Below are 26,757 nucleotides of genomic sequence, written 5' to 3'. Positions count from 1 at the left end.
CTCCCTTTAAAAACCATGTAGGGCTCTTTTCATATAAAAATTATATCCTAAAATTGACAGATGGTTGACACATTGAGTTAGTGAGCTATTCCTCACCGATGCAACAAGAACGTGTGCTCTTAGTACTAGAGCAGGTGAATGAGTTATATCTCTTTAAGTCAATCATAACACTTTCTCTTATACAGTATAAATCTTGGGTTCTATTTAGACTACTACCTTAGTGCGCTGTATGCCTGTATAAGGATATATGGTATAGTGGAGTGGTGCCAGCTTGACTTGAATGTTAACAGGCAGCAGAGCTGGGGAAGGATGGAGGCCGGTCTACACAGGCATACATTTTTGCCATCCTGTCCCTAAAGAGGCAGCTGCCATTGTGACACAAGCACTGTTGCCCACACAGGCCCAGCTGTTGGCACTTGGCACTTCCATCACCTCTGAAAACATATCAAAATCCTCTCCCAAGTCCTTTTTTACCACTGAACTGTGACAGGTGACCAGGGAAAAGGAACCAGTCAACCTTAGAGATGGAAATGGTAAATAGTTATCGGTTCACACTAGGCCTGTCACTGGCAGTATTGAGTATCATAACTGTCTGTGTTCATTACAAAGTTAGGACAGTCATTTTCATTTCTGCCAATAAAAGGCCATAGAGGACTAATATCAACCAAAGAGAGATGTTGCACATCTCTCCTAAAACAACCTGATGGGTTTCCTCAGGCTCACTAGCTCATATTTTATCGGATCTGAATGCATGACTGTTTATGGACCATCATACATCAGTAAACACTTCCCATTTGTTTCACATCAGTACCAGTTGACAGCACAGCTATGATGATGTTGTACTGAGTTGGAGGCACACCATTAGGCTCCCAGAGCAAACCATCTGCTTCAGGAACAAATTCTCGTCGGCAGTGATTAGGGCACTGAATAACTGGCCAAAGGTCAGTGAAAACCTCAATGAGAGTATAGACAACTACATTTCCTTGTGCTGGCTGCTGGTTTATCTTATTGTGTGTTTTGTCCAGGGCCTGACTTTTCAATTGGTAAAATGACAAGTGATTTTGGTGTGTTCTAACAATGCTATCTTACGGGAACTTGTGTTGTGATGACATGCATGTTACAGAGTAGCTCTATCATTCCTGTGTGGTCAACCTGAGGAGGGAACTGTCTGGAGCTCTTTCCCACAGGAAGTGAGGACTCTAGTTTCAGGTTATTCTTGGGGTCTCCTCTGCTGGATATTATGTCAGGTTGGGGTCAGGTCACATTTCCACCCACCGGGCATTATTTGGTAAATTCAGGGGCTTGGGAGCTGAGGAAATGTTTATGGTGGGATAAGAGCACAGAGATTCAGGGAAACTTAAAGGGTAAGTCTCAAATTATGTAGAAACAATTGCTTGCTAGAAAAGACTGCAGGTCTATAAAAGGGGTGGTATAAAATGCTAAGTCTGAACCATTGGTGTTTGTCTCCTGGAAAATAGACATTCAGAATGCTTTAAACAACAAACAAATGTGACACCTTGTAGCAAAGAAGGTACAGTATCATAGGTAAATGGACGATCAATGTGTTGTTTTCAATTGCTTGATTGAATTGACCTGTCACGCTGAGGTCATGTAATTTAGGGATAAAGCCAGGTATGTGTTCTTAGATCTTCTGTGCCTGTTATCTGTATCCTGGCTCTATCTACACTGAATTGGAAGCATTTTTGGCAGTCATTACGGCACTCTGTACAGGAAACAGTTCGCAACTTTATTGCAGACAATTCAGTATAAAAAAATAAGACTCATTGCAAATAGACCACGTTCTATAATAAATTACAGAAAATAAATAAAATGTACAGCTTCAAAATACTGTTAAGCAAATCCATATTGAAATTCGCTATTAAACACCATACAGAAGTAAACAGGTCACAAATTAATTTTCAGTGTTGACAGAATTTTACTTTTTACGAAATGATACAATTATAATTTAAAGTAACTGTCCAGTGAAAATCTCACTCTTAAAAGTTCATATTCTGTTAACTAATACCCAAATAATGTTGTTAACTCATTCTATACTCATGTGGCCAAAGCATAAATAAATTAAAAAACATGAAGTCCCCACCTCAAACGTGTATCTCAAACAGAATATTTAAAAAATGCTTGCTATTTCCTCATAGAGAAGAATGAGTTTTCCAATCAGCGGTCTACACATTAATATTTTTAATGACCGGTATACACTCACATCATTCTGTTGTTGTCCACAGTGATAGATCGAGATATCATCTTTATATACACTGAGTGTACAAAACATTAGGAACATCTTTCCCTCAGAAAAAACTAAATTTGTCAGGGCATGGACTCTACAAGGTGTCGAAAGCGTTCCACAGGGATGCTGGACCATTCTGACTCCAATGCTTCCCTCAGTTATGTCAAGTTGGCTGGATGTCCTTTGGATCATTCTTGACATGGGAAACTGTTGAGCGTGAAAACACACTCAAACCGGTGCGCCTGGCACCATACCCCGTTCAAAGGCGCTTAAATCTGTTGTCTCGCCCATTCACCCTCTGAATGGCACATACACAATCCATGTCTCAATTGTCTCAAGGCTTAAAAATCCTTCTTTAACCTGAAAGACCAGGGGTTCCTAATGTTTAAAAAAAATGTTTATCCCCTTTTCTCCCCAATTTTGTGGTATCCAATTGTTAGTAGTTACTATCTTGTCTCATCACTACAACTCCCGTACAGGAAAGCCATGCGTCCTCCGAAACACAACCCAACCAAGCCACACTGCTTCTTAACACAGCGCGCATCCAACCCGGAAGCCAGCCACACCAATGTGTCGGAGGAAACACCGACCTGGTTAGCGTGCACTGCGTCCGGCCCGCCACAGGAGTCGCTATTGCGCAATGAGACAAGGATATCCCTACCGGCCAAACCCTCCCTAACCCGGACGACGCTAGGCCAATTGTGCGTCGCCCCACGGACCTCCCTGCCGCGGCCGGCTGCGACAGAGCCTGGGCGCGAACCCAGAGACTCTGGTGGCACAGCTAGCACTGCAAGGCAGTGCCCTAGACCAGTGCACCACCCGGTAGACCTGTTCCTAACGTTTTGTACACTCAGTGTATATCCCATGATGGCATCTGTGAGCGTACAGGCAGCGCCATTAAGGCCATCTTTATTTTGAAGTAGTCAATATTCTTCTTCTACTACTTCTATGAGTTGACAAACAAACTGAAAAGGTACATACGGCCTCCTAGTGCTTTCTCACAAGTATAATTCATTGGCTGATCCCTCTTGATGCCCTGGATGGAATCATGTCATCCTTCCGTAACCCATAGAAAGTACAACCCTGTTGACTACCTTAAAATGTTGAAAGCCCTAAATGGCAATGCCCGTGCCTCTATCTAACTCTATGGGGTACGCCCACACCATTCCAACACAGAAAAGCAGATTTTTTTTACATACACAATTACACTTTTTTGGAAGGAAAACTATTTTACTCATATTGTAATTATTTATAGGTCATATTTAATAGAAATCTGGAAACACTGGACAGTTACTTAAATGAAGTAGGTGTTGAGGTGTTGCAGATCTTGAGTCTGTGGTATAAAAAGTACACTGTTAAAACAACATGAATTCAGGCAATCATTTGTCTGCATGTCAGAATTCGGCTCACTGCAGAGCTTGTTCCGAGGTCAGAGCCCATTTGGAAAAATATGGGTAGATTCATTCATGTCTAACATTTTGGCCTAATATCGTGACGAGAACAGCAGTGACAAATACCAGTACACCAATTAGGTTGACATAACAAGGGCATTGTCTCGGCTTGCATTCCAAAGCTGTCTGTCAGTAGGCCTGTCTTACATGCAGTTCATGCCAAGAAATCGAATCAGCTGATTTTGTGGACGGACAAATTACACATTGGTTGTCCGTGACAAGTAACCAAAGGACTTGACTATATTTCTCATGATGTATCTCCGCTTTACCCCTCTGGTCAACAAATAATCCGTAATATTAGGACTACGCTCCTTTTGTTAAGAGAATGTGTTTGACACTCCTAACATTTACCCTTGAACAGACCCACTGGTCCCTTCTTGGTCCTGCGTCTCTTTAGATTTCGATACCTAGGTCGGTATGTTGTCTGTATTTTGACTGTCAGTACTGAAGAAAATCAGTCATGGAGGCAGGGCTGGGATAAAATCATGGCTTTCCCTCTGCTGAGAGCAGTCTGTGTCCTGTGTTCAGGGCTGTGGAGGTAGTAAACATAACCTAAATCACCTCAGTGTTCAGTTTCTTCTTCTCCAGTTCTGGGGCTGTGGGTGTGTGCAGGAAGCTGATCTTACACTCCTGATCTACTGTGACTAGGTGGCTCTGCGGGGGTGGCTGGCGGTCTCGGTGTTTCAGCGGGTGCAGGTGGGGGGTGGGGCCGCACCTGCAGCTTGCACAGTGGTCCTGCCAATGTCCCCTCAGCACCAGGCCAGCTGTGAGCACCACCACGGCAAGTGTCATGCCCCCCAGCACCAGGAGGGTGATGAGCTGCACCTCTGACAGGCCAGACGACCCCCACTGGGTCACAACCTCCTTCACAGAGATCTTAAGCAGCCTGTCTCCACTATTATTGTCCCCCCTCGTGATGTCCTGGTCTGGCCTGGACTGAGTTACCCTTCCCCAGTCCCCACCTCCCCCAGCCCAGTCATGGGAGCTGCTGATGGGCGCTTGGCTCGCTGGGCTCCTTAAGGGCACCTCGCAGGTCCTGCCAGTGAACCCAGGCTTGCAGAGGCAGTGGAAGGTGCTGGCACGGTCCAGACAGCGCCCTCCATTAAGGCAAGGTTGGCTGGCACAGTCATCCAGGTTGACGGTACAGAACCGGCCCATGAAGCCCTCGGGACAGAGGCAGGAGAAGCGGTTGATGCCATCCAGGCAGGTGGCACCGTTACCACAGGGGCGCATCAGGCAGTCGTCCATGTTGTTCTCGCAACGTGGCCCGGTGAAGCCTGCCAGGCAGCGGCAGGAGAGCTCTGGAGCATAACCGCCACTGTCCTCACACTGCCCGCCATTCTTACACGAAGACCTGAAAGATAAAGACAACATAAGCACTAAAAACCCTGAGGTAAATGATCTGAATAACTGAATAGATTTTCAGTGCTGAATTGATTACTTAACCCAAGCCTGTTCATATGGGCCTGGACATCCAACTGATTTGTAAGTAAATGTGTGGCGCTTACTCTGTGATGATAAGTGATTACATTCAATCAGGCATTGATTTGGCACTTTAAGACAAATCTGCCCCAGAGTCTGTGCCTTGGCCTGTATGGTTTCCCTGGTAACCGTTTAGCCAGTGATTTGGGAACTCCATGGGGGCTGTAGTGTAGATGCCTGGCTTCAATGTGTTTCTTAGCACTAGAGGCCACTCACTTGGCCGATAATGAGCCCATTAAATCACATGATTGCTCTCCAGTGGATACAAATTGACCAGGCTGCTACGTGGCCCGTGCCAGTCTGCATGTTTTTGACTGCCATCAGGGGACCAGCTGGGACACCACACAGTCAAAACCCACACACACTGAAACACACTCATTGAGAGAACCACTGATTGATTGTAATTTACACACACTAATAGTGTAGCTAGTTTCCCATTGAAAAGTCTAAAATGACCACTAGTTGAGTCACTGGTTGGGGTTGAACTTGTGATTTGTTTTGATTAAGGCAGAAGCAGTAGGCCTGAGACAAACTTGTTCCATAGATTGTTTTCGAGTGTGTTGCTAATTGAACTCACCTGCCGGTCTTATGACAGGGTCCTGTCTTGTGCTCGCAGTTCCTCCCGTGAAATCCCTCGGGGCAGAGGCAGGAGTATTCCCCGGAAACGTTGGCGTAACAAGTGGCACCGTTCTGACAAGGTGCCTCATTTGTACACACATGGATATCTGAAGCAGAGGAGAGAAGCGGTGAATACGTACTGCTCTACCACTCACTGAATAAATACAATTATGATGGTCTGATACATACAAATATTTTCTGTCACCTTTGTCGCAGAAGCGCCCTGCCCATCCAGGCTCGCAGGTGCATTGCCAGGGTTGATGACATGATCCATGGACACAGCCTGGCATTCTCGCACAGACGTTGCACTGCTGCCCCTCCCAACCCGGGTCACACCTGGAATAGAGCACAGCCAATTAGATCAGCTCTCAACTCTATAGCCAACAGAGCCTCATGATGGAGATATACAGCACAGGAGGTTGGTGGCACCTTAATTTGGGAGGATGGGCTCATGGTAGTGGCTGGGGCGGAATCAGTGGAATGGTATCAAACACATCAAATACATGGTTTGATGCCATTCCATTCACTCCATTCCAGCCATTATTATGAGCCGTCCTCCCCTCAGCAGCCTCCACTGATATACAGTTATATACAGTGGCATAATCAAAAATTGCAGGGCCACTCTTACCCTCCGCAATGGACACAGGAGGGCGCCCATACTTAACAAAATAACTTTTGCAATGCGCTGCTCTGTACAGCATCTGTGAGGCACATAAATATGAACATTCGTAGAATGTTCTTTCGTAGAAATACTCCATAGATTTTGTGAGTGCGACCCGCTCTAAAGGACATAATTGACACCAGAATATCGTGGGCCTGAATGATGGCTTTATATGTTTGTCATATACAGTTGAAGTCGGAAGTTTACATACACTTAGGTTGGAGTCATTAACTCGTTTTTCAACCACTCCACAAATTTCTAGTTAACAAACTATAGTTTTGGCTAGTCGGTTAGGACATCTACTTTGTGCATGACACAAGTAATTTTTCCAACAATTGTTTACAGACAGATTATTTCACTTATAATTCACTGTGTCACAATTCCAGTGGGTCAGACGTTTACATACACTAAGTTGACTGTGCCTTTAAACAGCTTGGAAAATTCCAGGAAATGATGCCATGGCTTTAGAAGCTTCTGATAGGCTAATTGACATAATTTGAGTCAATTGGAGGTGTACCTGTGGATGTATTTCAAGTACTACCTTCAAACTCAATGCCTCTTTGCTTGACATCATGGGAAAATCCAAAGAAATCAGCCAAGACCTCATCATTTTTTTGTTGTAGACATCCACAAGTCTGGTTCATCCTTGGGAGCAATTTCCAAACGCCTGAAGATACCACATTAATCTGTACAAACAATAGTACCCAAGTATAAACACCATGGGCCCACACAGGCGTCATACCGCTCAGGAAAGAGACGCGTTCTGTCTCCTAGAGATGAACGTACTTTGGTGCGAAAAGTGCAAATCAATCCCAGAACAACAGCAAAGGACCTTGTGAAGACGCTGGAGGAAACAGGTACAAAGGTATCTATATCCACAGTAAAAAAGAGTCCTATACCGACATAACCTGAAAGGCCGCTCAGCAAGGAAGAAGTCACTGCTCCAAAACTGCCATTATAAGGCGAGACTACAGTTTGCAGTTTGCAACTGCATTAGAAAGCCAGACTACAGTTTGCAGTTTGCAACTGCATTAGAAAGCCAGACTACAGTTTGCAGTTTGCAACTGCATTAGAAAGCCAGACTACAGTTTGCAACTGTACTTTTTGGAGAAATGTCCTCTGGTCTGATGAAACAAAAATAAAACTGTTTGGCCATAATGACCATCCAGCATCATGTTGTGGGGGTGCTTTGCTGCAGGGGGGACTGGTGCACTTCACAAAATAGATGGCATCATGAGGAGGAAAATTATGTGGATATATTGAAGCAACATCTCAAGACATCAGTCAAGAAGTTATAGCTTGGTCGCAAATGGGTCTTCCAAATGGACATTGACCCCAATCATACATCCAAAGTTGTGGCAAAATGGCTTAAGGACAACAAAGTCAAGGTAAAATTTGTGGGCAGAACTGAAAAAGCGTGTGCGAGCAAGGAGGCCTACAAACCTGACTCAGTTACACCAGCTCTGTCAGGAGGAATGGACCAAAATTCACCCAATTTATTGTGGGAAGCTTGTGGAAGGCTACCTGAAACGTTTGACCCATGTTAAACAATGTAAAGGCAATACTACCAAATACTAAATGAGTGTATGTAAACCTCTGACCCACTGGGAATGTGATGGAAGAAATAAAAGCTGAAATAAATCATTCTCTCTACTATTATTCTGATATTTCACATTCTTAAAATAAAGTGGTGATCCTAACTGACCTAAGACAGGGATTTTTTTTTACAAGGATTAAATGTCAGGAATTGTGGAAAAACTGAGTTTAAATGTATTTGGCTAAGGTGTATGTAAACATCCGACTTCAACTGTATGCTTGTCATAGGCAACACATTAAGATATACAGTGCATTCGAAAAGTATTCAGACCCCTTGACTTTTTCCACTTTGTTATGTTAATGCCTTGTCCTAATTTTGATATTAAAAATATAAATCCTCTGCAATCTACAGGTTTTTAGAAATGTTTGCACAAAAAAAAATCAAATACCTTATTTACATAAGTATTCAGACCCTTTGCTATGAAACTCGAAATTTAGCTCAGGTGCATCCTGTTTCCATTGATCATTCTTGAGATGTTTCTACAACTTGATTGGAGTCTACCTGAGGTAATTCAATCAATTTGATTTGGAAAGGTATGATTTTGAAAGGCACACACCTGTCTATATAAGGTCCCACAGTTGACAGTGCATGTCAGATCAAAAACGAAGCCATGAGGTCGAAGGAATTGTCTGTAGAACTCCGAGACAGGATTGTGTCGAGGAACAGATCTGGGGAAGGGTACCAAACAATTTCGGCAGCATTGAAGGTCCCCAAGAACACAGTGGCCTCCATCATTCTTAAATGGAAGAAGTTTGAAACCACCCAGACTCTTCCTAGAGCTGGCCTCCCGGCCAAACTGAGCAATCGGGGGAGAAGGACCTTGGTCAAGAACCCGATGGTCATTCTGACAGAGCTCCAGAGTTCCTCTGTGGAGATGGAAGAACCTTCCAGAAGGACAAACATCTCTGCAGCACTCCACCAATCAGGCCTTTATGGTAGAGTGGCCAGACGGAAGCCACTCCTCAGTAAATGCACATGACAGCCCGCTTGGAGTTTGCCAAAAGGCACCTAAAGACTCTCAGATCATGAGAAAAAAAGATTCTCTGGTCTGATGAAACCAGGATTGAACTCTTTGGCCTGAATGCCAAGTGTCACATTTGGAGGAAACCTGGCACCATCCCTATGGTGAAGCATGGTGACAACATCATGCTGTGGGGGTGTTTTTCAGTGACAGGGACTGGGAGACTAGTCAGGATCGAGGCAAAGATGAACGAAGCAAAGTACCGAGTGATCCTTGATGAAAACCTGCTCCAGAGCGCTCAGGACCTCAGACTGGGGTGAAGGTTCACCTTCCAACAGGATAACGACACTAAGCACACAGCCAAGACAACGCAGGAGTGGCTTTGGGACAAGTTTCTGAATGTCCTTGAGTGGCCCAGCCAGAGCCCGGCTTGAACCCGATCGAGTATCTCTGGAGAAACCTGAACATAGCTGTGCAGCAACGCTCCCCATCCAACCTGACAGAGCTTGAGAGGATCTGCAGAGAAGATTGGGAGAAATTCCCCAAATATAGGTGTGTCAAGCTTGTAGAGTCATACCCAAAAAGACTCGTGGCTGTTATTCTTGCCAAAGTTGCTTCAACAAAGTACTGAGGAACGGGTCCGAATATTAATGTAAATGTGATATTTCTGTCTAAACTTTCTATAAATTAGCAAAAATGTCTAAAAAGCTGTTTTTGCTTTATGGGGCATCGTGTGCTTATGCTTATGCTTATGCTTATGCTTATGGGGCATCGTGTGTTGATTGATGAGGAAAACCAACAATTTCATACATTTTAGAGTAAGGCTGTAACCTAACAAATTGTGGAAAAAGTCAAGGGGTCTGAATACTTTCCGAAGGCACTGTATCATATTTTAGACATATTAAAGATGGATGCATCTTCCATCAAGTTTCTCCTTACCTGCACACCGCATTCTCGTCACACCGACTATTGGTCACATTACACGTACAGTTTAGAGCTTTAAGAGAAAGGAAACACTCATTTCAGAGAAAGATCCCAGATGTACCAGTAATATCCTGACGTTCAGACTTAATACTTGTCATTGATTAGATATGGCTATTATCCGCGGAGCAGATTCATTTGCCTTATCTGTGATATTTCTGCTGTTTGTATGCATGTACCCCCACAGCTTTTTTTTCTCCAGCAGCTGATAATAAATACATTTTATGCTCTATAAAACTCAGTTGAATTCAGGGTGTTTATTCCTAATATAATATATGCCATTTATCCCAAGCGAATACATTTTCTACCACAACTATTTCTAACACAACAGTATCTGAGATATACACTCGTGGTTCGATAATTGTAAAGTCAGAATAAGCTTATCTGAATGACCGCTGTTTAAGTGATGCTTGAGGGATTTTCAGGGCTCGATGGGACGCTGACGACACTTTGACCTCTAACCCTAGGCAGTCGGTCGTCCGTGTGCGCAGTGTTACTTTACGAGAGCTCGTCTTCCACGGAGACTGTGCGATGACTCCTCGGGTGCAACTGCTGGGGAACTTTGAGCTGCTGCTCAGACAGACAGACAGGCATCTGAGAATCTGCCGACTCATTTGTTATGACGAAACAACAGTGAAAAAAATGTCAATCGAAGCCAGCCTCGTCCACCAGCCAGATTTCTGGGGAGTGGTGACGAGGTTCGACGAGGCACACAGTTTGCTTTGACTTGAGGTTTCATATGATTGTATCTGACTATGAGTTATATGGTATTGGTTTCAGAAAGGAAAATACAGCTGCATTGCTGAGTTATTAAACATCCCCTTAAACTGGCAAGCATTTGAACTTCTGCTAAAGGGATATATATGTGAGTCATCTGTTATTGTCCTCAGTTGTTACTAGTGGATTTGGCTGGCCTTAGGCATACCAATGTACTGTCTGCATTTGGCTTTGGTAAATAATGGGGGTTTGCCAGGTAGGGTGTGTGGGGTGCGTGTGTAGCAGTCAGCAGCACGAGGGGAGCGTGTGCGCTGGGAGGAGAGGAATGCCGTGCAGTCATGTCTCCACCCGCACAAACTCTGCCCAAACCCCACTGGAATTCACACTGTAGTACTATACACATCCGAACCCTCTCACTATAGAGAGGTGGACTTTGAGGGATTTTTAGAGCAGTGTTCTTACAGCAGCCTATATTCAATTTTTGTTCCCAAACAGTAACGTGTACAAATTCTGTCTTTAATATACAGTAGGAAATGTTTTAGTATAGCCTGCGGTTGCGTGTGCATACAATGCAGACACTCATTGTTTTGACGTGGAATGGCAGGCATTTTCCATGAACAACACGACAGTGGGCTTGCGGTAAGCCCTGTGTCCGTGGGAACATGGCGGACCTTGAACAATGAAAGGCTTGGCTTTCCCATCGCCATCGCGGGAACAGCTGAGAAGTACTAACTGTTATCTGAGGATGGTGAAGCAGTTCAGAAACCGTCATCTCTTAAATGCAGACAGCTGGGAAAGCCCAGTATTAGCTCATGTATTCTAAACAGGGAAGTTTATTAAAACAATAAATCCCACAGACAATGGGGAATACTGCAGTAAGCTGTTATATTTTCAGAGACCTTATTTATTTTTTTGGCATTCAAAAACTGAATACTGTGCTAATTTAAAAGCATGTTTCATTCAATATAACAACACGCATTAAGAGATGTGGCATCTTATATGACTTGGGGCTGAATCTAATTAAACCTGCCCATACATATGCATGTCTATCTAGAAACATTTAGCAATTTTATAGGACCATAGGAAATAAATTGGTTTAAATGCTACTGTGTACGCAAAGCAAAGCAATTACAGTTGAATTGACCCCTGATCCAGCCATTTGCCTGGCCTGTACAGTGTCCTGAAATGGCACGGAGGATGTCACAGTACACACCATCAACAATCCTTCAGATGCCATTTATCCCATGCTGCCAGTGCCTCAGGTTAGGATGGGAGCATATTTCTGTTATTTGCTGAAGAGCAGAGAGCTCTCTGATTTATCATCCTCCCTAGTGTTAAAGCTACATGGAGGCCATTTTATTTCCCTTTTATTAGAGTAAACTTCAAAGCCTCTTGAAGTGCTATGTGAACTGTGTTACATCTGGCAGGAAGAAAGACACATAGAGAGTTTAAGGGGATGGAAGAGTTGGGCCACAGTGAGCATCACAATGATTGAGAAGAGAGTGAGAGGGGACAGAGAGGAGGAGTATGCAGGATGGGGGTGCGTCAAAGGCACACATCATGCACATGTCCATAGGGAGGGAATGAGCAGGCCATGGTGCACAGACAGACAGACATCTGATCACTGCAGAGTGTGGATAGACTGATGAGACAAGTCAGCCTCCTGGCATGTACAGCAGCCTGCCTCTCATTTCTGCTGCTGGCCCTGCAGCAAGTCAGAGTGGCCCAATCCCAGCCACTGTTTGCCAGGGAAGCCTGTCTGGTCTGCCCCATTCCCTGTCCCTGTGGTGAACTCTGTGTGTTTGTAATAAGTTCCCTCCGGCTCTGCTAAGACTGGAACCATAAAGGCACACACGACCCCAAATAGGCCTAGGGCTCAGAATCAGCAACAGACTGATTCCTGGAAGACTTGGAATCAGGATAAATAGTCCTGAACTAATCAGGACGAAGTCCCCATCTGCTTGATTATTGAGCAAGATAACAAAAAAAATCAGTATAGTATAAGCATTGTCAAAATAGAAATAATGACAACTGCGTAACGGTATATACAGTATACTGTAAGTTGTCAACTTGTCATTCATAGAATGCTTGTTAGTGATATCGTACGTATCCAGGCCTTGGACAGGGCCTTGTCACCAGCTTATGTATCACCATGATAATCACGGAAATAATGACTGGACCACCAACTGTTAAACACAATGCCCTTTGTCTGGAGCAGTGTTATTTAAGAGCTTCTGATTTGCCATCTAATCATGGGGGGACAGGTGCTGTTTTCTTCCCTAGGCTGGCCCCCAGGGCCTGCAAGCTCCCCGGTGCTCCTCTGGGGGGGTAGTTCACACGAGTCTCTCCATGTTAAAACCGGGGGGATCTAAATTTAACCCTGGCCATGAAACTTTATCCCCCCCCCCCCATCCTCCCCGCGGCCAGAGCTCTGGTGCCAGTCATACACACAGCACAGGTTTGGGTTTCCTCCATTTTGATCCCCAGACAGGCCGTGTGCCTGCCACCAGCCCAAGCTCCAAGGAGTGTGTGAACGTGTGTGTGCCCTGAGTTCAGATTGAGGAGGAAGGGGAGGTGAGGAGGGACGTGCGAAGGGCCGCCAGTGTCTGAAGGAGATGATGGAGTCGTAACAAGATCCCTGAGAAATTAAGGATCATTTAATCTCTGGATCCACTCAGCTGCTTGTGGCGCTAGAAAAATATTTAGGCAAGACGACCGAGTAGGGATCATCAGCCGCCATCCCCTGGCTCTGAGGCTCCTGGCGGGGCCTAAAGACACAGACGGACTGTTCGACCCTTTATCCTTAAAGCAAACCCCATGGCTAGTAGCTACTGCTGTGACACAGAGGGCTTTCCTGCCGCTCGATCTAGGGTCAGACATCTGTTCTCTGACACGTGTCACACACCTCTTGACACAATGCCTCATACCACATCACGGCTCCCCTTCTCGCCCCAAGGGGCCAACGCAAAAATGAATCACATTCTGTAACCAGACAGGAATTTCACAGTTGAGTTCACAAGGGAGGGAGAAGGAAAGAAAAACGTATCTGCTATTGCACTCCATACTGAGGGCAGATTATGACTGATTCAACACTTTTATTTGTTTATTTGGATCCCCATTCGCTTATGCAGAAACAGCCGCTACTTTTCCTGTGGTCCACAAAAAAAGACAAAACAAGTAACAAAACACAGATAGACAAGGAAAATCCCAGAAATGTAAAACACAACAATATACAAACAACACAACAACAAAAAATAATACAAACAATACAAAAAAATATATGTGCGTTAGAGTGTGTGTGTGTGTGTGTCCCCTCACAGTATATATGAATAGTGTGTAAATAGTATTACTGTTGTCTCTTGGTGTCTTTCCCATATATATATATATATATATATTTTTTTTTTAATGTAATGTCATATCTTGTGTTTTTCTTGTATATTACTGTTCTGTACTTGGTCATGTATTTGAATGTTTTACGTGGACCCCAGGACGAGTAGCTGCTGCACGTGAAGTAGCTATTGGGAATCCTAATTAACTAAACAGTCCCTGCCCTTCCGTGCATGATTCTTCACGCACAGCCAGCAATGTTCAATGTTTAAATTGAAATACAGTTAAGAATCTTTGTACTTCATGCTTTCAACATTGTTTTATTGAGTCGGATCTAAAGCATTCGTTATTGCACGCAAAAAATATATGCATATTTTTTATTATAAAGTGTGCTCCTTTAAGTTGCTTTTTTAGATTTACTTATATTTTATTTCAAAATTATTGATCAAACTACTTATGATGCATGTTTTTAACAGAGTTTTGTTCACTTTTATCAACAAGCAGAAATTGTATTGCGCCTTTGGCTTCAATCCGATTGTTACCCAGCATACAGTATCAGTTCCCAGGGCTCTCTGTCTATTAGTACATATATGTACTATAATAAGTACACACCGGTATACATCCACTTCTGTAGTGGATGGCTACTGGCTAGCAATGAGCCACTGACTTACTTGAGGGCACCAATTGACATGCAGCAAATGCCTTACCTTGAGCCTTGCATTGGTGGATGAGCATTAGTACACAGCAACTCCAGAGCAGCAGGGTGACTGAGTCTCTCAGAGGCATGGTGCAAACGGGATCTGAAACCGAGCACAGAAGATTCCTCTTTAGGCTGTAGGGGGGTTACCTTGTGCCAATACACTCGAATGTAGGGACATCTATCTTTGGCATGACATAAACCTCTACCATAAGGCAAACGTGATTATGGCCACAAAGGGGTCTCCAAAGGTTACAGAACAGGAGTGAGAAATTCCGCCACGGAGGCCTGCAGGGTCATTACATCTTGGCTCGTAACTCTTATCCTGCTGTCATCGTTCTGATAAAGGACACTTAACCAGGTGTCCCAGTTATAAATCAGCTCGGACATGATGGTATCCCACGACAAGTGTTGGTCCTGGAGAGAGACACCTACAACTGCTGATTCCAACAAAACCTTGTATCAGCCTAGATCTCTTTCCCCCATATTACTCAGCTCTATGTCTCAGTAGTTCCAGAGCTCAGAACTGGGGCTTTGCTTACTCAGTCTACCAAAATGAAGCGTGCTGTTAGTCAGGAACGCGAAAATACCAACTCCCCCCCCAAAGATCAAACTGAGAGAAACCTGATCTGCTCGACAGGCCACAGACACTCACTCAATAATTTACACTGTTGTGTGAATCTTTAATACTGGACATTTACAGAAAGACCGCACCATTCCAGTGCCACCCCTCGCTCTCAGGGCCATCATACACACTGTCACTTAACTTCTGTTAGAAAGATAACAATGATCATTATGGCTTCTTGAGAGCAGTGCAGTGATACTGCATCTAAGCTTAGTAGATAAACTTGCTCCTCCAAATGTGTGTTTCTATCGTGTTGCTATTAGTTACCTATGTGACATGTGAGCGTGGTCTCTTTGCTTACAGTGGTCTGCTAAACCATTTAGATGGCTAGAGTATGCCGTGACTCAGGTATATCACATTTGCATTCCCGCCACACAGCACTTGAACTTACATTTTTGATATCCACTTGGTAGTCGGCCAACTCGACCCTATCCAGGTCCTATCCAGGTCCTATCCAGGTCCTATCCAGGTCCAATCCAGGTCCAATCCAGGTCCTATCCAGGTCCTATCCAGGTCCAATCCAGGTCCAATCCAGGTCCTATCCAGGTCCTATCCAGGTCCTATCCAGGTCCAATCCAGGTCCTATCCAGGTCCTATCCAGGTCCTATCCAGGTCCAATCCAGGTCCTATCCAGGTCCTATCCAGGTCCTATCCAGGTCCAATCCAGGTCCTATCCAGGTCCTATCCAGGTCCTATCCAGGTCCAATCCAGGTCCTATCCAGGTCCTATCCAGGTCCTATCCAGGTCCTATCCAGGTCCAATCCAGGTCCTATCCAGGTCCTATCCAGGTCCTATCCAGGTCCAATCCAGGTCCTATCCAGGTCCTATCCAGGTCCTATCCAGGTCCTATCCAGGTCCAATCCAGGTCCTATCCATGTCCTATCCAGGTCCTAACCAGGTCCTATCCAGGTCCTATCCAGGTCCTATCCAGGTCCATCTAAATGCCTTATCCAGATGAAGGTGCTGTCCTCACTTTTCTATGCAGTGGCAAGTTGACCTTTCCAGCTCTTCCAGGGAATGGAGCTAACTAAGAGCGAGGGGTCGGGAGCTATACTTTTCAGCCTTACCCTTGGATGGAGTTTTCATATCCTCCACAGTAATCTCCCAATTGTCATTCTGAGATTCCGTTGAATGGCCGTTGTGAATGTGGCTGTGGGCACCAACTGGGCCCTTCTCTGTTCCTGCTACAGCCTAATGGAGTTCTGTGAACTGCTAATGAGAGCCAACATGGGCCCTGCTTTGAACGGGAAGCCTGAGAGGAGTTTTAATTCCATATAAGGAGGGCTCTTTCTCCCCATGCCACATTTAATAGTCCATTGTCATTGACGCTCTGGATTCCATGTCAATTATCAGCTATGCTGTCTGTTCTGGCTCAAGTGTTGACAAGAATGTTATACAACCCCAACAAATGAATCGTACGGATTTGTTTCTCACGCTCACAAAAACCTGACCAACTATGCCAAATGTAACATGTACTGGCCTTTCTGACACAACATCTACATTATGACATGGAGATCCTTCCATTTCTCACCTGTTCTCCTTTCTGAAGATACATTTTCCATGTGTCAGTTTGTTGATAGAAAATGTCAGCGAGATCTGAGGATATAACTGCTTGAGGAGGAGACATACTAACAGCAGGCAGCACATCCTGGACCTGGCTCTTCATCAATCAGATACAGGTCTGACTTCAATAGACCTTCCACAAGAGGCACTCTGTTACCTGCTTTAAATAGAGACTTGAGTGCAGCTCTCTTCATTAATAATAAGGCCTACCTTCGGTCCCCTTTCTCCCTTGGTTATAACATAAATGTTTTGTGCTCTACTGCTGAATCAAATTATATTTCAGATCACAGGAATCATAAACACTTTGACCTGTATTTCACCCCGCTCCTGTACTCACCTATAGTCTTTTTAGCTAAATGTCGCTCTATCGCTGTGGCAACTGTAAATGACTGATTGTCTTTATGGTGTATCTGTAGGACAAAGCCACGGTGTGATTTTAGGGTCTCCTGTGATATTCTTGACACCATCGTTTTCTTTCTTTCACAAGCCTGCCACCATTTACACGTTTCCTGTTGAGAAACAGCATTCACATTTTCCCCAGAAACTGTTTGAACATAATTTTTCAATAATTGTTCCTGTGGAAATTGGTCTCATAATTAATTTATTGGAGGTGCTACTTGTGTGTGCTACTTGTGTGTGCTACTTGTGTGAGGCTACAGTTGAAGTCGGATGTTTACATACACTTAGGTTGGAGTCATTAAAACTCGTTTTTCAACCACTCCACAAATTTCTTGTTAACCAACTATAGTTTTGGCAAGTCGGTAAGGACTTTGAGCATGACACAAGTCATTTTTCCAACAGTTGTTTACAGACAGATTATTTCACTTATAATTCACTGTGTCACAATTCCAGTGGGTCAGAAGTTTCCAACTAAGTTGACTATGCCTTTAAACAGCTTGGAAAATTACAGAAAATTATGTCATGGCTTTAGAAGCTTCTGATAGGCTAATTTACATAATTTGAGTCAATTGGAGGTATACCTGTGGATGTATTTCAAGGCCTACCTTCAAACTCAGTACCTCTTTGCTTGACATCATGAAAAAATCAAAAGAAATCAGCCAAGAAAAAAAATCTGACAAAGAAATCAGCCAAAAATTGTAGACCTCCACAAGTCTGGTTCATCCTTGGGAGCAATTTCCAAACACCTGAAGATTCCACGTTCATCTGTACAAACAATAGTACGCAAGTACAGTGCCTTGCGAAAGTATTCGGCCCCCTTGAACTTTGCGACCTTTTGCCACATTTCAGACTTCAAACATAAAGATATAAAACTGTATTTTTTTGTGAAGAATCAACAACAAGTGGGACACTATCATGAAGTGGAATGACATTTATTGGATATTTCTAACTTTTTTAACAATTCAAAAACTGAAAAATTGGGCGTGCAAAATTATTCAGCCCCCTTAAGTTAATACTTTGTAGCGCCACCTTTTGCTGCGATTACAGCTGTAAGTCGCTTGGGGTATGTCTCTATCAGTTTTGCACATCGAGAGACTGACATTTTTTCCCATTCCTCCTTGCAAAACAGCTCGAGCTCAGTGAGGTTGGATGGAGAGCATTTGTGAACAGCAGTTTTCAGTTCTTTCCACAGATTCTTGATTGGATTCAGGTCTGGACTTTGACTTGGCCATTCTAACACCTGGATATGTTTATTTTTGAACCATTCCATTGTAGATTTAGCTTTATGTTTTGGATCATTGTCTTGTTGGAAGACAAATCTCCGTCCCAGTCTCAGGTCTTTTGCAGACTCCATCAGGTTTTCTTCCAGAATGGTCCTGTATTTGGCTCCATCCATCTTCCCATCAATTTTAACCAACTTCCCTGTCCCTGCTGAAGAAAAGCAGGCCCAAACTATGATGCTGCCACCACCATGTTTGACAGTGGGGATGGTGTGTTCAGGGTGAAGAGCTGTGTTGCTTTTACGCCAAACATAACGTTTTGCATTGTTGCCAAAAAGTTCAATTTTGGTTTAATCTGACCAGAGCACCTTCTTCCACATGTTTGGTGTGTCTCCCAGGTGGCTTGTGGCAAACTTTAAACAACACTTTTTATGGATATCTTTAAGAAATGGCTTTCTTCTTGCCACTCTTCCATAAAGGCCAGATTTGTGCAATATACGACTGATTGTTGTCCTATGGACAGAGTCTCCCACCTCAGCTGTAGATCTCTGCAGTTCATCCAGAGTGATCATGGGCCTCTTGGCTGCATCTCTGATCAGTCTTCTCCTTGTATGAGCTGAAAGTTTAGAGGGACGGCCAGGTCTTGGTAGATTTGCAGTGGTCTGATACTCCTTCCATTTCAATAGTATCGCTTGCACAGTGCTCCTTGGGATGTTTAAAGCTTGGAAAATATTTTTGTATCCAAATCCGGCTTTAAACTTCTTCACAACAGTATCTCGGACCTGCCTGGTGTGTTCCTTGTTCTTCATGATGCTCTCTGCGCTTTTAACGGACCTCTGAGACTATCACAGTGCAGGTGCATTTATACGGAGACTTGATTACACACAGGTGGATTGTATTTATCATCATTAGTCATTTAGGTCAACATTGGATCATTCAGAGATCCTCACTGAACTTCTGGAGAGAGTTTGCTGCACTGAAAGTAAAGGGGCTGAATAATTTTGCACGCCCAATTTTTCAGTTTTTGATTTGTTAAAAAAGTTTGAAATATCCATCATACCACTCAGGAAGGAGACGCGTTCAGTCTCCTAGAGATTAACGAACTTTGGTGAGAAAAGTGCAAATCAATCCCAGAACAACAGCAAAGGACCTTGTGAAGATGCTGGAGGAAACAGGTACAAAAGTATCTATATCCACAGTAGAACGAGTCCTATATCGACCTAACATGAAAAGCTGCTCAGCAAGGAAGAGCCACTGCTCCAAAACCGCCATAAAAAGCCAGACTATGGTTTGCAACTGCACATGGGGACAAAGATTGTACTTTTTGGAGAAATGTCCTCTGGTCTGCTGAAACAAAAATAGAACTGTTTGGCCATAATGGCCATTGTTATGTTTAGAGGAAAAAGGGGGAAGCTTTCAAGCTGAAGAACACCATCCCAACCGTGAAGCACGGGGGTGGCAACATCATGTTGTGGGGGTGCTTTGCTGCAGGAGGGACTGGTGCACTTCACAAAATAGATGGCATCATGAGGAGGAAAATAATGTGGATATATTGAAGCAACATCTCAAGACATAAGTCAGGAAGTTAAAGCTTGGTCGCAAATGGGTCTTCCAAATGAACAATGAGCCCAAGCATATTTCCAAAGTTGTGGCAAAATCGCTTAAGGACAACAAAGTCAAGGTATTGGAGTGGCCATCACAGCCCTGACCTCAATTCTATTGAAAATTTGTGGGCAGAAGGAGGCCCACAAACCTGACTCAGTTACACCAGCTCTGTCAGGAGGAATGGGCCAAAATTCACCCAACTTATTGTTGGAAGCTTGTGGAAGGCTACCCAAAACATTTGACCCAAGTTAAACAATTTAAAGGCAATGCTACCAAATACTAATTGAGTGTATGTAAACCTCTGACCCACTTGGAATGTGATGAAAGAAATAAAAGCTGAAATAAATCATTCTCTATTATTCTGACATTTGACATTCTTAAAATAAAGTGGTGATCCTAACTGACCTAAGACAGGGATTTTTTACTAGGATTAAATGTCAGGAATTATGAAAAACTGAGTTTAAATGTATTTGGCTAAGGTGTATGTAAACTTCCGACTTCAACTGTATTTGGAAGCATGTCCTCATGTAACTGAAACGCTAATAGAGTGCCAAGGGTAAAACATCCATCTCATTATTCAGAATACTGACTGTAAATCCAACAATTAGAATTGTTGATTGAAAAGATTGTGTACATGGTAAAGTGAACAATAACAAGACCATAGAGGCTGACTTTGAAATGCTAACAGTCACCACTTTGTGTAGAATTCAATCAAACCCACACTGTAGAAATTTGCACTGCTGACAAATAGCATCTAATCAAAATTAAAATGAACTTGGTTTTGTTTCATTCAGTAATTACCGTCTTACTTATTACATTACTGTAGTTGAAATGTGCGTTTTCCATGTAGGCTCGTGGCACAACATGTTGTTATTATCCAGTTTGAAGTAGAACAAGAAGATGCCAAGATGGATGCAAATTATAGGCCACAATTATGCGTAAACATAAAAGCACCATCCAGATGGTTAGATAACTCACCAAGGTGCCTACACACATTTTCATGTACTGTATCATCCTAAACAGCAATCCCGATTCTGGTTCATTTGCAAAACAATGCAAGATATTGTCTAGAAAAGGTTACAATAATTTAAACACACACACACACCAACAGACACTGTATGTATGTTACACACCTGAGCTGAAGGTGGTCACCTCACCGCTGAATAAGAGTCCTCAGGTAGAATGATTTAGAACACATGCTCTCACAAAGTATTAAAAACACATAATAGAGCTACACAGACACATGTTCAGGAGCAGGCAGACATTACGGAGGGGATTGTTGATCAAAAATCCTGTCAAAGAAACAGAGGCAGAATAAAGACAGGCAGGGATCCACCTCCCCACTTAACAACACAGACCTGCCAAGGACCAACTCTTAAAGGGACAGGCACAGTTTGTGTTTATCTCCATTAGACAGTCATCACTTCTGCCAATAACCTTCCTTTCTATTCCCCACTGGACTCACAAACTGATTGTGTGATCAATTCCTGGCACTGTTTCTCAAAATCTCAGCCTCCCTAGAGTCGAGAAACATATTTGAGATGAATATCAATCAAGCACCCTTATGTGTGCATGCTGATATTCTGTGCCTCCTGGAAATGTGGAGCTAGTCAATGGACGGCTGTTGCTGTAGCGACAGATCGGGCTCCTGAGGTTGGAGGCCTGCTGTGCCCACACGTTCCACTGCAGGCGATAGTAAGAAAAGGATAATTTTTTCAGGGGATTATCTCCACAATTTCATGGCTGTGTGCCTTAGAAAACAGGCATCCACATGCCTGGACGATTGCCTCCCACAGACACTGTGGTGTGTGTGTGTGTGTGTGTGTGTGTGTGTGTGTGTGTGTGTGTGTGTGTGTGTGTGTGTGTGTGTGTGTGTGTGTGTGTGTGTGCGTGTGCGTGTGCGTGTGTGTGTGTGTGTGTGTGTGTGTGTGTGTGTGTATTGTAGATGTGTGACAATTGACAGTGGCTGTTGTGTCTTATTACTGCATATTGTGAGAAAACATATCTTCATCCAGCTAAATGTGGCAAACCATTGTTTTTAGTACACAATGGTTACAGGTGCTTGTTTTTCAAATTGTCTATAGTCCCATTTCAATTTGACTCTTGGAGCCCAACCAGCTCCTGAAAACACATCAAGGACTTCCATCCACTTCACCCAGCCCAAACAGTCTTAGAGCTGTCCTGGTGTGTGCCTACCCGGCTCCCTCTCTGTGTACAAATAATATCCCTCCAAATTCTGATGAATGGAGAAGCACACTCAACTGTGCTGCTTTCTGCTGCCTGCCTATCTGCCTGCATGTGTTTATATTGGGATAATGGCATGCCAATTATTCTAGCCATCTGACCAAGCAATTTGGTGTTTACATTTGTGTGACTCGTTTCAGACTACATGATTATGATGCATCTGTTCCACATGAAAAAAATAATATCATTTACTTTCCTGCTTTCAGAGAGTGTATGGCTTTTGTTAGTCTTTTATTGTTATATGGCTTCTGTTAGTCTTTTTACTAAGCCTGCCTAACCCCTTTGATTCCAAATTGCCACAATTGATGTCAATGACTGCAATTTAGAAAATTGCTAAATGAACACTTGTATGCATTACACACTACAACAATAGAGATCAGAAAAGGGAATATGTTTGTTGTCATTTGTTAGTTTTTTTCATTGTAATGCCTTCCCAAAATAAACATGGTCAAATTGTCATTCTTAATCAAATGAAAACATTTGCATCATTATATGTGGCCAATTTATTGTGCCATTTCCTGCTTTGATTCTGACAGCAAATCCCATTGCTTTACACAAATATCAGGGACAGTAAAACTCGTTTTTTCAAAGTAAGAATCAAAGGTTGAAAGTTTTGGCCTGAGTCGAGCAAATACTGTGTGTGTGCTTTTCCCATAGTTGTCTCGAGTTCCTTCCCATGCTATCATCCTGTTATGTACTTGACTTTATTGAATATCTTTTCCCACACGTTCTTAATTCCATTAATGATCTTTCTGGTTCCCTTTGTCTTAGACAGTTTTACTATCTGCCCAGAGCTTTTCCACTCAATAAGTCCTCTGGTAACACATTAAGCTTAAGCTCAGGGACAGGGGAAAATCATTTGTCAGGCCTCAGATTCCTCTACGTATTACAAAAGCAACAAATACAAAATAGAAATCAATGTTTATGGATGACATACTTTATGACATGCTCCTGCACCACTCCCATTGGCTCAAGAGTCCATTTCCTCTCCAAGGCAGAACATGCATTGGCTCATAGGGGAAAAAGATGCCACCCTGGAAGAGTCCTTTTGTCTTATCTAACTGCATAGACCTTCCCTGTTACGTACACAGGGCTGTTGTGAAAGGTGACTCTAGCCAGACAGTTTTATAGTATGAGTCACTGCACTAGGACTCCTTCGCCTGTCTCTAGAATGAATTACCAATCTACCTTGCCAAAACTCTGTCTAGTTTTCATTAGCTGCCACCGTTTATTTCTTTCTTTATTTGCGGATTAGGAGGGAAAATACAGCGTCTGAAAGAGGAAAAGCCTTTATGCATCCACTGAATATCTGTCTTTATCGTTTGTGCAATGTGGCTCATCCTTCTTTTACCAGAACAGGAGTACCTTGAAAGGCCTCTCACATGCTATGTGCCCTGGAAGTGAATAATCCAGTTGCTAACCCCACCAGAACACTGGTTGATTGCCACAGGGGTCAACGGCTGCTATGGCAACAGAGGAAAGAGATGGGCTTTTCTGGAGAATCTCTACAAGGGTCTTTAGCATAATATTGCCTCATTGCAGGGCATAATGTGCAAGATGAGTTATTTAGCTTTCAGCGGCTTCATTATCATGAAGCTGTTATACTAACGGCCCACAGTCAATGACTTGGAGTCTGACTTGCAGATAGTCAATGAACGAACCTGAAAATCCTTTGGGCCTGATGTTGCCAATAACAACCCCTAAGTGTGTTAGATACTCCCTACTTTGGGTTTTGCCAGCTCCTACAAATCACTAGGAAGCATCTGTAGAGGACAGGAGGCAGAGAGATCACTGTGTGACAGTGAAGGAGGACATGGGTCGAGTCCTGCGGTGCTGCAGCCAGAAAATAACACGATGAAGCCTTGGCAGATGAGTCTCACTGATACTGGGTTCCTGTCCATGTGCCCAGCATGTCTACATTGGTGTTTATTGAAGGACCTTAAATCAAAAGCAAGTGGGCTAACACGAGATGTGAGAGCCGGAATTGTCATGACCTCACGTATGCTGTAGACAAAGTATTTTCTCATAAATAGAAAAACTCTTTCTTTCGACAGCGGAACTTACAAACACCCAAACAAACACACGCTTGTGTAGGCTACACACACACCTAAGCTGTGTTGCCCGTTCTAGTCTTGTTGCAGAGAATGCCTTCCAACTGGGTACACACGTCAATTTAATGTCTACCCCACGTTGGTTAAAGGTCATTTCATTGAAATGAAGTGGAAACAACGTTGATTCCACCAGTGTGTGCCCAGTGGGTTGTGCGGGCCAGTGAAATCAGATTATACACTCTTGTTGGCTTTTTACTAGGAAGTTGTGGTATTTATTCACTGATTTACGGGCCCTTATTATGGAGACCACATTTGTTTGCCTGTAGCTTTTGATCTGGAAAAATAATCTCAAGTGAGCAGAGCAAGTCAATGGGCTTAGAATATAACTCAACCCCCAGGAACGAAAAGCACATGTCTCAACAGGGTAAAAGACTTGAAATATTAGCATGTTCACGCTTCATGTCCAAATCATCTATAAGTAACTTCATTGAGTTACACAATACATTTTTAGATCATTTAGGATGACTTGGACATGAAGCCAAACAATGCTAATATAACATAGGTACCATTTGATACAGTGCCCAGGTAAACAAAACCAAAGCATGGATTGCTGTCATACCTTGTCCATAGACTGCTTACAGGGCAATGAAACCAATGTGTAATCTTGTCATTAGGTATCTTTCCCTTAATGTACTTAGTAGGTTGCTCTTAACTTTTTCATCCAAAAACACTTTTTCAAGCCAACACACATAATCATCTACATTAAATGTGTTCATGTATTCTATGTGAAATCATTTCAGTTCTTACCTTGCTTGGCAAGTAAACTCCCCTCAGTCCACTCTCCTGTAGTGTGCTCTTACACTCCAATCTATCAGTCTGGCGGTGGGCTCCTCTGCCCTTGAAGTGTGTCCAATCCTCACACCCGCTGGGCAACAGCCTCCCTCTTGTGGGTGTTGGGTTATTTTAGTGTGGTGAGCTGCAGACAGGCTGGAGAAGCCTCTGCTCCCCCCTAGATGGACGACAAGGAGACACACTCGTCCACCCCACTTCACACCCTCTCTGGCTGCTCCACGCCTCGCCCTCTCCTCTGGGTGCAGACCTGACCCTCCAGGCCACACACTCTTTTCACTTCCTCGTTGAGCTTGAGAGAGAGAGTGAGGGAGTGTCTGAGGTTGTATTCTATCGCCAAGTACTTTGTCGGATAAATTGTTTCGCGGCAGTGTTGAATTAAGCTTTGATTAGATAGCAGCTCCACACTCAGCGAACCTGTGGCTATTTATTGCCCCTCCAAGTGCAGTGGGATAGATCGAAATGAGAAGGAGAGGGAGAAAATAGACAGCAGCCACCAGCTCTCGGGGTCTTTGAACAGAAGTTGTTGGGTTGTGCTGGTGGAAATTTGCTGTCCCCGAGGAGGGACAACGAGTGCTCGCTCACTGACTCCACTATTCACTCCCTAGCTCACTTACTCGCTCTTCCTTTCCAGTGCACAGAGAGACCTCAAGCCATCCACGTGTTCTCTGATTGATTCTGTGTCAGACTGCTGTGGCTGCTGTATGGCATATCAGGTAGCTAAACTTGTCGTGTGAATATTTTATTGTCCATAAATCAACACCCGGCAAGTGCTTTTCTGTCAGCATCAAACCACAGAAAAAATCTCTGTCTAAACCTCTAACATTGTCCAAAGCCAGGTCCTGTGTTCAGGCAAGGAAAGAAGTGCTTAGTATCACCTCAACAGAAAGGCTCAAGCTTGTCTTACTGGCCTGCTGGGAATCTCTTTTTATTACATCGGTAGCTCAAAGAAAAAAAGCCAAGGTCGGGAAGCCCTCTTAATCCGCCGTTAATCTGACTACCCTCTTTTCCCCGATCCCTCTGTAAACCCTCCTTGATAGGTGTAACCACGACACTCTGTTAGTTGAAACTCAATAGACAGTGAAAGAGCAGCTGAACTCACACTCAGCCGCCCACAGAGCTCAGGTAAGGTCCTCTTCAGAGAGACGCAAAGCCTGAAATAGTCCCCTGACTTTCTGAAATGACGCTGAGACACAGTGGCCAAGTCCAAGCAGACAGTTTTCTGTCTTCTTTGCTCTTTACGGATATTTGTTTCGTAAGGAGATATCACCAAAGATTTGTATAACTAGCTCATTGTTCTATCTGTGATATCAATCTAGTCATTAACACCCTTCGTCCCCCTGTGTGCTACAAGCAGGGAGAGAGAATTAACGTTCCATTGCTGGGATGCTCCGCTCATGTCACTTTGAGGTGGGCGGTTACGAAGGGTGTTAAATTCATATTTGCCAGAGTCCCCCTGCCGCA

At 43.7% G+C, this 26,757-nt stretch overlaps 1 protein-coding gene across 3 annotated transcripts; it reads right to left on the bottom strand.

Annotated features, from left to right (window-relative positions):
- Positions 1-1,726: 1,726 nt before the first annotated feature.
- On the bottom strand, positions 1,727-26,458 carry LOC139410972 (delta-like 2 homolog (Drosophila)). Of its 3 annotated transcripts, none has more exons than XM_071156725.1 (6): positions 25,252-26,458; positions 14,748-14,840; positions 9,955-10,012; positions 6,002-6,132; positions 5,756-5,903; positions 1,727-5,050 (listed from the first exon to the last, which is right to left on the bottom strand). In XM_071156725.1, exons 2-6 carry the CDS (start codon positions 14,824-14,826, stop codon positions 4,249-4,251), a joined length of 1,218 nt encoding a protein of 405 aa, XP_071012826.1. In that variant the 5' UTR covers positions 14,827-14,840; positions 25,252-26,458; the 3' UTR covers positions 1,727-4,248. The 3 variants fall into 3 exon arrangements, with proteins under 3 accessions (XP_071012826.1, XP_071012816.1, XP_071012834.1); XM_071156715.1 differs by lacking the exon at positions 25,252-26,458 and adding an exon at positions 21,283-21,465; XM_071156733.1 differs by lacking the exon at positions 25,252-26,458 and having other exon boundaries at positions 4,114-5,050; positions 5,986-6,132.
- Positions 26,459-26,757: the final 299 nt, after the last annotated feature.

This window comes from Oncorhynchus clarkii, chromosome 1 (genome assembly GCF_045791955.1).
Source record: "Oncorhynchus clarkii lewisi isolate Uvic-CL-2024 chromosome 1, UVic_Ocla_1.0, whole genome shotgun sequence".
Taxonomy (NCBI): Eukaryota; Metazoa; Chordata; class Actinopteri; order Salmoniformes; family Salmonidae; genus Oncorhynchus; species Oncorhynchus clarkii.
This window is presented reverse-complemented; position numbering and strand designations above follow the sequence as displayed.

Excerpts from the sequence above, each read along its gene's own strand:
- LOC139410972 (XM_071156725.1), bottom strand. The coding sequence starts at position 14,826 with ATGCCTCTGAGAGACTCAGTCACCCTGCTGCTCTGGAGTTGCTGTGTA. Across the intron at positions 10,013-14,747 it reads CCACCAATGCAAGGCTCAAG|CTCTAAACTGTACGTGTAAT; the intron begins GTAAGGCATTTG and ends TTTCTCTTAAAG. Across the intron at positions 5,051-5,755 it reads CCCTGTCATAAGACCGGCAG|GTCTTCGTGTAAGAATGGCG; the intron begins GTGAGTTCAATT and ends TTTATCTTTCAG.